This window comes from Haliotis rufescens, unplaced genomic scaffold (genome assembly GCF_023055435.1).
Source record: "Haliotis rufescens isolate VD_foot unplaced genomic scaffold, xgHalRufe1.0.p SCAF_14, whole genome shotgun sequence".
NCBI classification, from domain to species: Eukaryota; Metazoa; Mollusca; class Gastropoda; order Lepetellida; family Haliotidae; genus Haliotis; species Haliotis rufescens.
In genome coordinates, this window is record NW_025963824.1 from 29857075 (window position 1) to 29869905 (window position 12831).

General features: G+C 44.8%; 1 protein-coding gene across 1 annotated transcript in view; it reads left to right on the plus strand.

The window, feature by feature from the left end:
- Nucleotides 1-12831, plus strand: part of LOC124143355 (transmembrane protease serine 9-like) — a 45984-nt gene that overhangs the window by 4805 nt on the left and 28348 nt on the right. The window contains exons 6-12 of the mRNA XM_048395469.1: nucleotides 974-1236; nucleotides 2316-2455; nucleotides 4537-4699; nucleotides 7359-7490; nucleotides 8440-8607; nucleotides 11627-11700; nucleotides 12447-12535. Of these exons, the coding sequence (XP_048251426.1) occupies nucleotides 974-1236; nucleotides 2316-2455; nucleotides 4537-4699; nucleotides 7359-7490; nucleotides 8440-8607; nucleotides 11627-11700; nucleotides 12447-12535 (1029 nt within the window). The remainder of the gene's footprint in view (nucleotides 1-973; nucleotides 1237-2315; nucleotides 2456-4536; nucleotides 4700-7358; nucleotides 7491-8439; nucleotides 8608-11626; nucleotides 11701-12446; nucleotides 12536-12831) is intronic.

The following is a 12831-nucleotide window of genomic DNA, read 5'->3' on the forward strand; positions in this document are numbered from 1 at the left end:
GTCTAAGGCGCCGCGATTCGCTGTGCAGAGTTGCGTCCCTTGGGCACGCCAGAAACCTATGATTGTGGGTTCGAATCCCGTTTCGCCCAGATTGTTTCTAGGTTTGTCAGCACCATACTCGTGGGCTTCACCGAAGTGGTAAACGTCTGAGACCTGCATCAGTTCGGGCTTTCCTCCCACCATTAAGCCGACACGTCGTGATGTAACTGGAATACTGTTAAAAGCGGCCTTAAACCCAACTCAACCCAACTCAACTTCCAACATTATCTTAACTAAAATAAAGTTACGATCAAAATACAAATGCGTTTTTATTAAGGGTCATATATATATATACCACAAAGCTGAACTTAATCAAACAGCAGGAGTATCAAATAGTATATGTACGGTACAGCTAAGTAAGGACCTGTGCGTAATGTCAAGAGTGATTTAAATCATGATGGTGTGTATTTTTAAAGAAATAAATATTTCCAAATCAGACAGGTCTCAAAGCGCTATTATTACCCCGTCATTGGATCAGTGTGCTTTCATTCATTCATTCATTCATTCAACAACGATTCTCAGCTCCCTGAGGAGTATACACCCAAAGCCGCCTCTCAGGTGCAAGAAGGTTAACAACCACATTGCCATCTCATCCTACCGGGTACCCATTCACTGCTAGGGGAACGGACACATTTCGAACAAAGTCCATTGTTAATATCTTCCATGTTTGTCTACGCCGAAAACCCGGGTTCGAATCCCGACATGGGTACAATGTGTGAAGCCCATTTATGGTGTCCCCCGCCGTGATATTGCTGGAATATTGCTAAAAGCGGCGTAAAACCATACTCACTCACTCCATGTTTGTTTCTGTCACGTTTACAAGGGGTCCCTCTTACCTTCCCACACCCTCCATGTATGCAATGTATCGTCCCGCGCTGTTGTTGGAATATTGCTACAATCGGCGTAAAACATCACTCATTCACTTTGTTCGTAGAACCTACGGCAACTACTGGACAGTCGGCATCGGCCTTCACGACATCTACAACGTCCAGGTCAGCCAAGTGATCGACGCAGCCCGTGTGTTCACACACTCTGGGTACAGCTCCAGCACCAACTCCAACGACGTCGCCATGATCAAGCTGGCCAAGAGGGTGGACACCCAACACAAAGACACCAGGGCGGCTTGTTTACCTGACAGAGACGAGGCCTTTGATGGGTTGGTTTGTACAGTCACAGGATGGGGAGCGGCATATTCGGGTAAACACCGAGTGTTTCCATTGTATAGTTGAGTGAGTGAGTGAATATGGTTTTACGCCGTTTTTAGCAATATTCCAGCAATATCACGGCGGGGGACACCAGAAATGGGCTTCACACATTGTACCCATGTCGGGAATCGGACCCGAGTCTTCGGCGTGACGAGCGAATGCTTTAACCACTAGGCTACCCGACCGCCCCCATTGTATAGTTGAACAAATTGCATTCCCACCACTACTTTCAATCCAGCTATGAACGCTTCGTACGGGTTTGTAGATGAAGCAGGGAATACTCTCCCTGGTTGCTGAAGATTTGTAAATAACCGGGTCTGGTCAATCCAGTGATTGAAATCATGAGCATCGATTCCTGCAATTGATGCATCAACCAAGTCGGCGAGACTGACCACCCGATCCCGTTAACGCCTCTCCCGACAAGCATAGTCGCCTTTTACGGCAAGCATGGGTTGCTGAAGACCTATTCTACCCGGATCGTTAGGGGTATGTTATGCATGTAACGACCAACTTCTCGGTGTTGCAGTCGGAGTAGAAAATCTATATATTCATGTGAAACAATCTGACAAAACGCAGAGTACTGAAGGGCTTTCACTAGCCCGGATTGCTCTGATTCCAGAATACGCGCTTTCGTTTACAAACAAAAGAAAAGTACGGTCAATTGATATGCTAATTTGATTGTGAGGGTCATCACTACCCCGGGGCACTGTTGCCCAGTAGTCTCAGACGCCGCGATTCGCTGTGCAGAGTAGCGTCCCTATGGCACGCCAGAAACCTATGATTGTTGGTTCGAATTCCGGTTCGCGCCAATTATGTTTCTAGGTTTTGTCAGCACCATACCCGTGCTCGTGGGTTTCACCGAAGCGGTAAACGTCTAAGACCTGCATCACTTCGGGCTTTCCTCCCACATTAAGCTGACACGCCGCGATATAACTGGAATACTGTTAAAAGTGGCGTTAACCCCAACTCACTCACCCACTCATCACTGTGGTCAGGCCAGATGATTTGTATGGGTTTTCACAATACGGCATCTAGCCAATCAGATTCTTTAAAATTAATGACGTGTTGCAGAGGGTCACATCCAGCGTTTCCTGCAGGAGGTGGACGTGCCCATCATGAACAACAAGCTCTGCTCCTACTACATGGGAAGCCACATCCACACCTCCAACATTTGTGCCGGATACTCGCAGGGCGGCAAAGACGCGTGTCAGGTGAGTCCACGTTCACAGCCATGACAGTACATTGATGTCTACAAGATTCTCAGAGGGTGGCAAAGACGCGTGTCAGGTGAGTCGGCGTTCACAGTCATGACACTACATTGATGTCTATTAGATTCTCACAGGGCGGCAAAGACGCGTGTCAGGTGAGTCCACGTTCACAGCCATGACATTACATTGATGTCTACAAGATTCTCAGAGGGCGGCAAAGACGCGTGTCAGGTGAGTCCACGTTCACAATCTTGACACTACATTGATGTCTACAAGATTCTCAGAGGGTGGCAAAGACGCGTGTCGGGTGAGTCGGCGTTCACAGTCATGACACTACATTGATGTCTATTAGATTCTCACAGGGCGGCAAAGACGCGTGTCAGGTGAGTCCACGTTCACAGCCATGACATTACATTGATGTCTACAAGATTCTCAGAGGGCGGCAAAGACGCGTGTCAGGTGAGTCCACGTTCACAATCGTGACACTACATTGATGTCTACCAGATTCTCACAGGGCGGCAAAGACGCGTGTCAGGTAAGTCCTGGTTCACAATCGTGACACAACATTAATGTCCGCCAGATACACGCGGGGCGCCAAAGACGCGTGTCAGGTGAGTCCACGTTCACAGTCATGACACTATATTGATGTTTACCAGATTCTCGCAGGACGGCAAAGACGCGTGTCAGGTGAGTCCTGGTTCACAATCGTGACACTGCATTGATGTCTTCCAGATACTCGCGGGCCGCCAAAGACGCGTGTCAGGTGAGTCCACGTTTACAATCGTGACACTACATTGATGTCTACCAGATACTCACAGGGCGGCAAAGACGCGTGTCAGATGAGTCCACGTTCACAATCGTGACACTACATTGATGTCTACAAGATACTCGCGGGGCGGCAAAGACGCGTGTCAGATGAGTCCACGTTCACAATCGTGACACTACATTGATGTCTACAAGATACTCGCGGGACGGCAAAGACGCGTGTCAGGTGAGTCTACGTTCACAATCGTGACACTACATTGATGTCTACAAGATACTCGCGGGGCGGCAAAGACGCGTGTCAGATGAGTCCACGTTCACAATCGTGACACTACATTGATGTCTACAAGATACTCGCGGGTCGGCAAAGACGCGTGTCAGATGAGTCCACGTTCACAATCGTGACACTACATTGATGTCTACAAGATACTCGCGGGGCGGCAAAGACGCGTGTCAGATGAGTCCACGTTCACAATCGTGACACTACATTGATGTCTACAAGATACTCGCGGGACGGCAAAGACGCGTGTCAGATGAGTCCACGTTCACAATCGTGACACTACATTGATGTCTACAAGATACTCGCAGGGCGGCAAAGACGCGTGTCAGGTGAGTCCACGTTCACAATCGTGACACTACATTGATGACTACAAGATACTCGCAGGGCGGCAAAGACGCGTGTCAGGTGAGTCCACGTTCACAATCGTGACACTACATTGATGACTACAAGATACTCGCAGGGCGGCAAAGACGCGTGTCAGGTGAGTCCACGTTCACAGTCATGACACTACATTGATGTCTACCAGATACTCACAGGGCGGCAAAGACGCGCGTCAGGTGAGTCCACGTTTACAATCGTGACACTACATTGATGTCTACAACATATTCGCGGGGCGGCAAAGACGCGTGTTAGGTGAGTCCACGTTCACAGTGATGACACACCATTGATGACTACAAGATACACTCAGGACGGCAAAGACGCGTGTTAGGTGAGTCCACGTTCACAGTGATGACACACCATTGATGACTACAAGATACACTCAGGACGGCAAAGACGCGTGTCAGGTGAGTCCTGGTTCACTATCATGACACTACATTGATGCCAAGGACTGAAAAAACGTCCATTGTATAGGAGCAGTCCGCATGCCAATGATAGTATATGCATCTAAAAGACAGGGTGTCCAGTCCACGGCTCTCTGACATAACACTGGTCTTGTTCCAGGGAGATTCTGGCGGCCCCCTAGTGTGCAGGAGGGGTGGGGTGTGGAAGATAGGGGGTGTCCTGTCCACGGATCTCTGACATAACACTGGTCTTGTTCCAGGGAGATTCTGGCGGCCCCCTAGTGTGCAGGAGGGGTGGAGTGTGGAAGATAGCGGGCGTCGTGTCCTGGGGTATCGGGTGTGGCCAGAAGAACGCCCCCGGAGTATACACCCGTGTCTCCTCCTTCCTTGACTGGATCGAAGATATCATAAAGAAATATGATTAGGTCCTGCTGCTGATTGAACAATATTGGTATGGTGTTTGTATTAAAGGTATTAAACTCTTAAGTTTTGTTGAGTGTTTTGTTTTAATACCACAGTAATACCAAGACAAAAATACCTCATGAAGATGTTTAAAAGCCGATAAAAGCTAACAGTAATTGAAAGAATCGAAGGTGTGATTTACCTTTGACATTTTCGTGGCATGGACGGTCCCGTGGTCTGAGTTGCCGCAATTCACCGTGCAGATATATTAAGGTGTTCTATGACAGTGGGTTCGAGGTGAGGTGAGGTGAAATGGGGTTTAACGTCGCGTCCAAGATGATTGCACTTATATAGCGACGTGCATGTACGTGTGCGTGTGGCTGCTTGTACTAGTCCGGATGCCGATTTATAGTGCTAGCCCACTGAGATACCATGCCGCAGTTTAACATGAATACCCCACTCAGACACAGTATACTGACTCCGAGCCGACCAGTCCTTGTTTTAGCCCCTTAATGCCGAGCGCCAGACAGGGTAACAACAAGTACCATCTTTTAACGTCTTTTGTTATGACGCGGCCGGGGATCGAACCTCAGACCTTCTGCTCTCCGGGCGGACGCTCCACCACTAGACCACAGAGGCGGTCCGCTGGTCGTTAGAGGCAACTTGAAGGATCTCGGGTCAGTCTCGGTGACTTGGTTAACTGTATGTCCGTACCCCCATACCGTACGTTGCTCATAATATCTAACCGTGAGGTTAAATAACTGATTCTACTTATCAGTTTTATTGATATAAATCATCTCGACTTTACATGTATTCTTTGTCTTGTTAAGTTACACCAATCGAAAACGGAACACCCTCAGCCTTTTAGTTCAATTACACTTAACATTATATTTTGAAAAAGAAAATTGAAATCAAGAGCTATTTTGGTGACTGTGCACAAAACTTTACTTGATTCGCTTTTTGACGAACAGCACGAGATCGTGACGTATTCAAAAATAATATATATTTGGCTTCATTCAGAGATTAGACGGTGAAGTTATGACATCACTGACACGATCAGGCAAAGTGTAAAATGTAAATACTTTATTTGTTTTGTACTTCCTTTATAAACTAATAGTTAACTTAGACCCGTGAAGATTCCGGGGTAGAACAGGTCTTCAGCAACCCATGCTTGCCGTAAAAGGTGACTATGCTTGTCGTAAAAGGTAACTAACGGGATCGGGTGGTCAGACTCGCTGACTTGGTTAATGCATGACATCAATCCCAATTGCGTAGATCGATGCTCATGATATTAATCACTGGATTGTCTGGTCCAGGCTCGTTTATTTACAGACCGCCTTCATACAGCTGGATTATTGCTGATTGCGGCGTTAAACAACAAACCAACCAAACCAACAATAGTTAACTTAACGATTTTTGTATCATCCTCGCATAAACATACAGTAAACTACGGTTATAACGAACACGCTTATAACGAACTAACGGATATAACGAACACACTTTTTAGTTCCCGACTATATGCTGTAGTTATGCTGTATATATGCTTATAACGAATTACGGTTATAACGAACTAAAGTTAGTGGTCCCTTTGAGTTCGTTATAACCGTAGTTTACTGTACATCTATTCTATGGTAGAAGTACAAATAATTTTCACTCTTCAGTTTTAACGTCCTGCTACACTGTTTATTCTATTATATATTTACTTCTTGGTTCAAAAACCTCAACCTTCCAATACCCATCCCGTTTCATAGCTTTTAACCATTCCATCATGTTTCCAAGCAAGTATAATGCAGTACATATCCAAAGTTTGATACTCCATTAACGCACATGCCAATTAAGTACAATAACAGCAATATTTTGAGACCACCCCAATCTCGGGTGGCATTTGCACCTGTGAGAATGCACGGGACGGTGTGAGGTCATCACCTCGAGACAGGTGTCAGTTGATTACCTCAGGTTACAGGCCGTTTCATACATGCATGACAATGCAAGAATATTTTCTAAGTTTATCATCATTTTACCTGTAAAAGTACATTTTTAGGGTAATCACAGTGTCAGTTAGGACAGACTAGATTAGGTCAATTCGCGTTATTTTGATATATGCTCTTTTTATAGTCCTTAACTGAATGAAGCCAAAAAAAGCATTTTCTAGCATTTCGAAAACAAATTCCGAGCTTTTGGTAGAGGTTTTGTTTTTTTGTTGTTTAACGCCGCACTCAACAATATTCCAGCTATATGAAGGCGGTCTGTTAATAAATCGAGTCTGGACCAGACATTCCAGTGATTGACATCATGAGCATCAATCTATGCAATTGGGATACGATGACATGCATCAACCAAGTCAGCGAGCCTGACCACCCGATCCCGTTAGTCGCCTCTTACGACAAGCATAGTCGCCTTTGGTACAACGAGTGAGCGAGTGAATGTTGTTTTTGCGCCGCTTTTAGCAATATCACGGCGGGGGACACTAGAAATGGGCTCCACACATTGTACCCATGTCGGAAATCGAACCCGGGTCTTCGACGTGACGAGCTAACGCTTTAACCACTAGGCTACCCGACCGCCCCTTTGGTACAAAGAGCCACACACACAGATAATCAGTGATAGGGGTTCGTATAGAAGAGGTTTTACGGTAGATGAGTTATCTAACACTTGCTTATCGCCGACCTGTTGAATCCAGTGTCAGGTATTCCATACACTCGCTTATCTTGTCTTATCTTGCCAAATGTTCAGTTTGCCGAGTTCATTATGTCGACTTTAAAAATCTTCCTCAGTGCTTGCCTGGTCCACATGTCCCTTGGCCAAACTACAGGTGACGTATTTGCGTATACTGTTAGTGCAAGTCGTGGAAGTTGGAAGAGATAGTCATCAAAGCCAAGACCCACTATTCTTGGGTTCGAATCCTAGATAAGCTGTGAGGACCTTAAACATGTTCCTCGGTGCCACCAATGTGGCTAACGTTCACGGTCCGCGTTTTGTTAATGGGTCTTATAGGTGAGGTAAAATGAGGTTTACTGATTATTGCACTTATATAGAGACGTGCATACACGTGTATGTATGTGTGTGGCTGCTTGTACTAGTCCGGACTGATGCCGATTTATAGTGCTAGCTCACTGAGATACCATGCCGCAGTTTAACATGAATACCACACTCAGACACAGTATACTGACTCCGAGCCGACCAGTCCTTGTTTTAGCCTCTTAATGCCGAGCGCAAGACAGGGTAACAACAACTACCATCTTTTAACGTCTTTTGGTATGACGCGGTCGGGGATCGAACCCCGGACCTTCCGCTCTCCGGGCGGACGCTCTACCATTAGACCACGGAGGTGGTTAATGGGTCTCATAACTTCATTTAGCTGACACTTTCTATGACACATTGTTCACAACGTTCAACCATACTGAGATAGTGTGTAATCCATATTCTTTGGGGCTTTTGGGTAGCCGAGTGGTTAAAGCGTTCGCTCGTCAAGCCCGGGTTCTATTCCTCACATGGGTACAATGTGTGAAGCCCATTTCTGGCGTCTCCTGTCGTGATATTGCTGGAATATTGCTAACAGCGGCGTGCACCCAACTCACTCGCTCGCTCCTGCTGTGTCATATTAACAGTGTTAAATTAACTCACTCGCTCACTCTTCTGGGTCACGTAAAATTCTAAACAAACTGAAAAATATACATACATGCGTACCATGTCATTATTTAATTATTTCAAATCCAGCAGTAGTCTCCATTTCTGTATACCCCCTGATCCTGTTGTTTCAGAATGTGAGTCTCAATATGGCGGCCACTGCCGTGGTCTGTTCGGGTCGTCGTGTAACCCAGGGGAACTCCAGACTCTTAGTCACTGCGGCTTCCTCAACTTCTGTTGTTACCCGGACCCCAGCACTGCGCATGTCACACAGGCGCCCGGACATGTCTCGCACGGGAATGGTAAGGAGCTAATTTTGCATCCGTGTACTCTTGGTCGACGGTTGGAAACACTCCACAGAGTATTGAAGATGGCGGACTCCGTAGATTTGCAAAACATATCCGGTGTTTTTGAAGAGTGAGTGAGTTTAACGCCACTTTGAACAGTATTCAGTGATATCAAAGCGTGGCAGCTTGATGTGGGAGGAAAGCCCGAAGTGATGCAGGTCTCAGACGTTTACCACTCCGGTGAAACCCATGGTTTCGGGTGTGCTGCTGACAAACCTAGAAACATAATCGGGGCAAACCGGGATTCAAACCCACAATCATCATCGCGAATTACCGCGCCTTCGACGGCTGGGCCACCCGTACCCCCTGTTGTTTTAAGATGTCCATGCAAATAATTATCCGTCATTCTTCCACAATCAATATGATATGGAATAAGCAAATGCCAGTGAGACCTCGCCCACAACCAAATGTAAACATTGGAATAGCCACACGGACTAGTGTGCATGACTAAATAGGTTACACAGTAAACGCATTCTGAAGATTTTCAATTTGTTTTTTAACGAAAACTGATGACAAAAAATTGTAAAATAATTTTATTTGTGACACTTACTGTACTCAATTTAATCAAGAAGTATTAGTATATAAATATCTGACGCCTGATTTCAACATTATATTTCAAACAACATTAGTTAAGTTTCGTAAACCTAGTGGCACTATTCTTCTTTTAAAGATATCTGTTATCAGCTTAAAAACGTATAACGACTGTTTTTCATTTTGCTGAACACGCATGCCGTGATCCACTGCTCGTCTCAGTCGGCCAAACTCGGCCCTTTCCGTAACCGCCAATAAAGAACCGGGTGTGAATGTGGGAAGTTTGTTAGTTTGTTTATTTGTTGTTTAACGCCGCACTCAGCAATATTCCAGCTATATGACGGCGGTCTGTAAATAATCGAGTCGATCACGTTAGTCGCCTCTTACGAATTTGGGAAGTGAAGCAACTTGTACCATATCATTATGTTAAAGTGTTTCCCGTGAATGATCAGGTGCACACTTGACTTGTCTTTGCATGTGTTTGTGACACAGCCGGGGCAGGATACGCTCACCTTTTCGCGAACACATGGTTCCATCAGTAATAGATATTAGTAATTCATAAGCACATACTTGAGATATAGTCGGAATCGTGGATCGGACTGGGCTTTTAGAAGAGATTTAGTAAAAGATTTTGTCACTTTTATTGCAGCCCGTTTAGCCCGGTAACCATGGAAACCACCACGTGACATCCACAATCACCGTGTACATGTAGTGGCTGTTCATATGTATACATTGGGGATTGACGGGATTTCACTGGTTTGTCAATAATGATGTATACTTGAAACGCATCGGCTAAATTCAATGACGTGATTCGTTAACCGCCATCTTGGATTCACTGTCTGGAGACCGCCTCCGTGGTCTAGTGGTAGAGCGTACGACCGGACAGCGGACGGTCGGAGGTTCGGACCCCGGCCGCGTCATACCAAAAGATAGTAGGTGTTGTTACCCTGCCTGGCGCTCGGATTTAAGTGCAATGAAATTGAACGCGACGTTACACCTCACCTCTGTGTTCAGCCCTGATCGCCGAACCAGGGTACCCGGATGCTAGTTGTGCTTTGTGACATATAGAAACTGACACAATCCCTATTTAATTACTGTAACAAATGCAATTACAAATGATGACAATTGAAATATTGAACACTCAGTTAATTCTAGAAAGGAGTCGTTGCTTGTATTATGTGATTATTAACACATTTTGCGAAACACTTTAAGGCTGGAACACAGTAATCATTTTATTGCACGAAAAGGAATGGTATGCATTCCTTTTGTCCATGTCTGTCATAAAATTCCCCACAAAGTCTTTTTTTCTTAAACGTGCAATGACATGTGATACACATTATGACACTTTGTTTATGAAATGCCGTACACATTATGACACTTTATTAAGGAAAGGCCGTACACATTATGACAATTGTTTTTGAAATGCCGTACACATTATGACACTTTGTTTATGAAATGCCGTACACATTATGACAATTGTTTTTGAAATGCCGTACACATTATGACACTTTGTTTATGAAATGTCGTACACATTATGACAATTGTTTTTGAAATGCCGTACACATTATGACACTTTGTTTATGAAATGCCGTACACATTATGACAATTGTTTTTGAAATGCCGTACACATTATGACACTTTGTTTATGAAATGCCGTACACATTATGACACTTTGTTTATGAAATGCCGTACACATTATAACACTTTGTTTATGAAATGCCGTACACATTATGACACTTTGTTTATGAAATGCGTACACATTATGACACTTTATTAAGGAAAGGCCGTACACATTATGACAATTGTTTTTGAAATGCCGTACACATTATGACACTTTGTTTATGAAATGCCGTACACATTATGACACTTTGTTTATGAAATGCCGTACACTTAATGACAATTTGTTTATGAAATGCCGTACACTTAATGACAATTTGTTTTTGAAAGGCTATGAACATTAAAGCTGCTACAGGAATTCCATGTTTTCACTAGTAAGTGGTTAGGCGAGTGAGTGAATATTGTTTTATGCAACAGTTAGCAATTATAGTATAAACGGATGGTGTAACCCGACAAAGCTAATCCCCCCCCCCCCCCCCCCCCCCCCTCATTAGTTCCACAGCCTAGTGTGTGTTACTGTTTCAGGTCACGGGATAGGCTACAACACATCGTCGTTCAGCGCATCCAGCATGTCAGAGAGCATTTTCACAAGGCATGATAGTCCTTTTTCCTAGATTTTTCGGAAAACATTTCTTTTTAAATCCCATCCCTGTCACCCATAGCCTCTGCAAACCATCTTGTCATTGAAGAAGATTGTTTTTTCACTCGAGTGATATTTTCAGATAAATGTAGTATTTCAGCATTGCATCTGTGAAAACAGCCATTTCCCTGATTTGACAAACAACCCATCACCATGACGCTGATTAATTATACTCTCTTCGTGTAGGGCAGTGTGGTGGGTCCAACCCAGCTAGGATTGTCGGCGGCACCCTGGCCGTAGCGGGAGAGTTTCCCTGGCAGGTATGTCTGCGTGGTTATAGTGAGTGAGTGAGTGAGTGAGTGAGTGAGTGAGTGAATGAGTGAGCGACTTGTAAGATTTTTTTGGGTTTTTTTGTTTACAGTTTAACTCAATTTTCCAGCTATATGACGGTGGTTAGTAAATAATCCGGGTCTGGACCAGACAATCCAGTGATTGACATCATGAGCATCGATCTACGCAGTTTTGATACGATGACATGCATCAACCAAGTCAGCGAGCCTGACCACCCGATCCCGTTAGTCGCCTCTTACGACAAGCATGGGTTGCTGAAGACCTATTCTTGAACAAAAGGGAAATAATTGAAATATCTTGTTTTCGAATAATTATTACCTCTTACGTCAGGCATGGGTTGCTGAAGTCTTATTCTCTACTCGGGTCTCCTTCTATGTCCACGTGGCTATAGGACCCGTAAAGATCCGGGGTAGAACCCGTGCTTGCCGTAAAAGGCGACTATGCTTGTCGTAAGAGGCGACTAACGGAATCGGGTGGTCAGGCTCGCTGACTTGGTTGATGCATGTCATCGTATCCCAAATGCGTAGATCGATGCTCATGAAATCAATCACTGAATTGTCTGGTCCAGACCTGGATTATTTACAGACCGCCGTCATATAGCTGGCATATTGCTGAGTGCGGCGTTAAACAAACAAACAAACAGTATGTGATATGACATGGTGATAAAAGTTCGACTTCGGATGGAATAACAGTTGATGTTATTTGTTGTACACAGGTATCGATGCGTTACCATGGAGACCACTTGTGTGGGGGTACCCTGATAGACAACCAGTGGGTCGTCACGGCAGCACATTGCTTTGAAGAGTAAGTTTGGATTTCAAATGGCTTTGCACTTTGGCAAATGAATCTGAACAATCTAAAAAAATAGAGATTGTTGTTTGGAGGTCGTGACTGGAATTACCTCAGGAATTTAGGGGTAGAAAAAGGAGCAACTGGCACTTGGTGAAATATTTTAATTAACAAAATTTGGTTATTTGTCACCAAGTTAGGTGAGTTTGGGTTAACGCAGCTGTTAGCGAGATGCCTGCTATATCACGGCGGTAGACATTAGAAATGGGTGTATCTCACTCACTCACTCACTCACGCATACACACATTCAA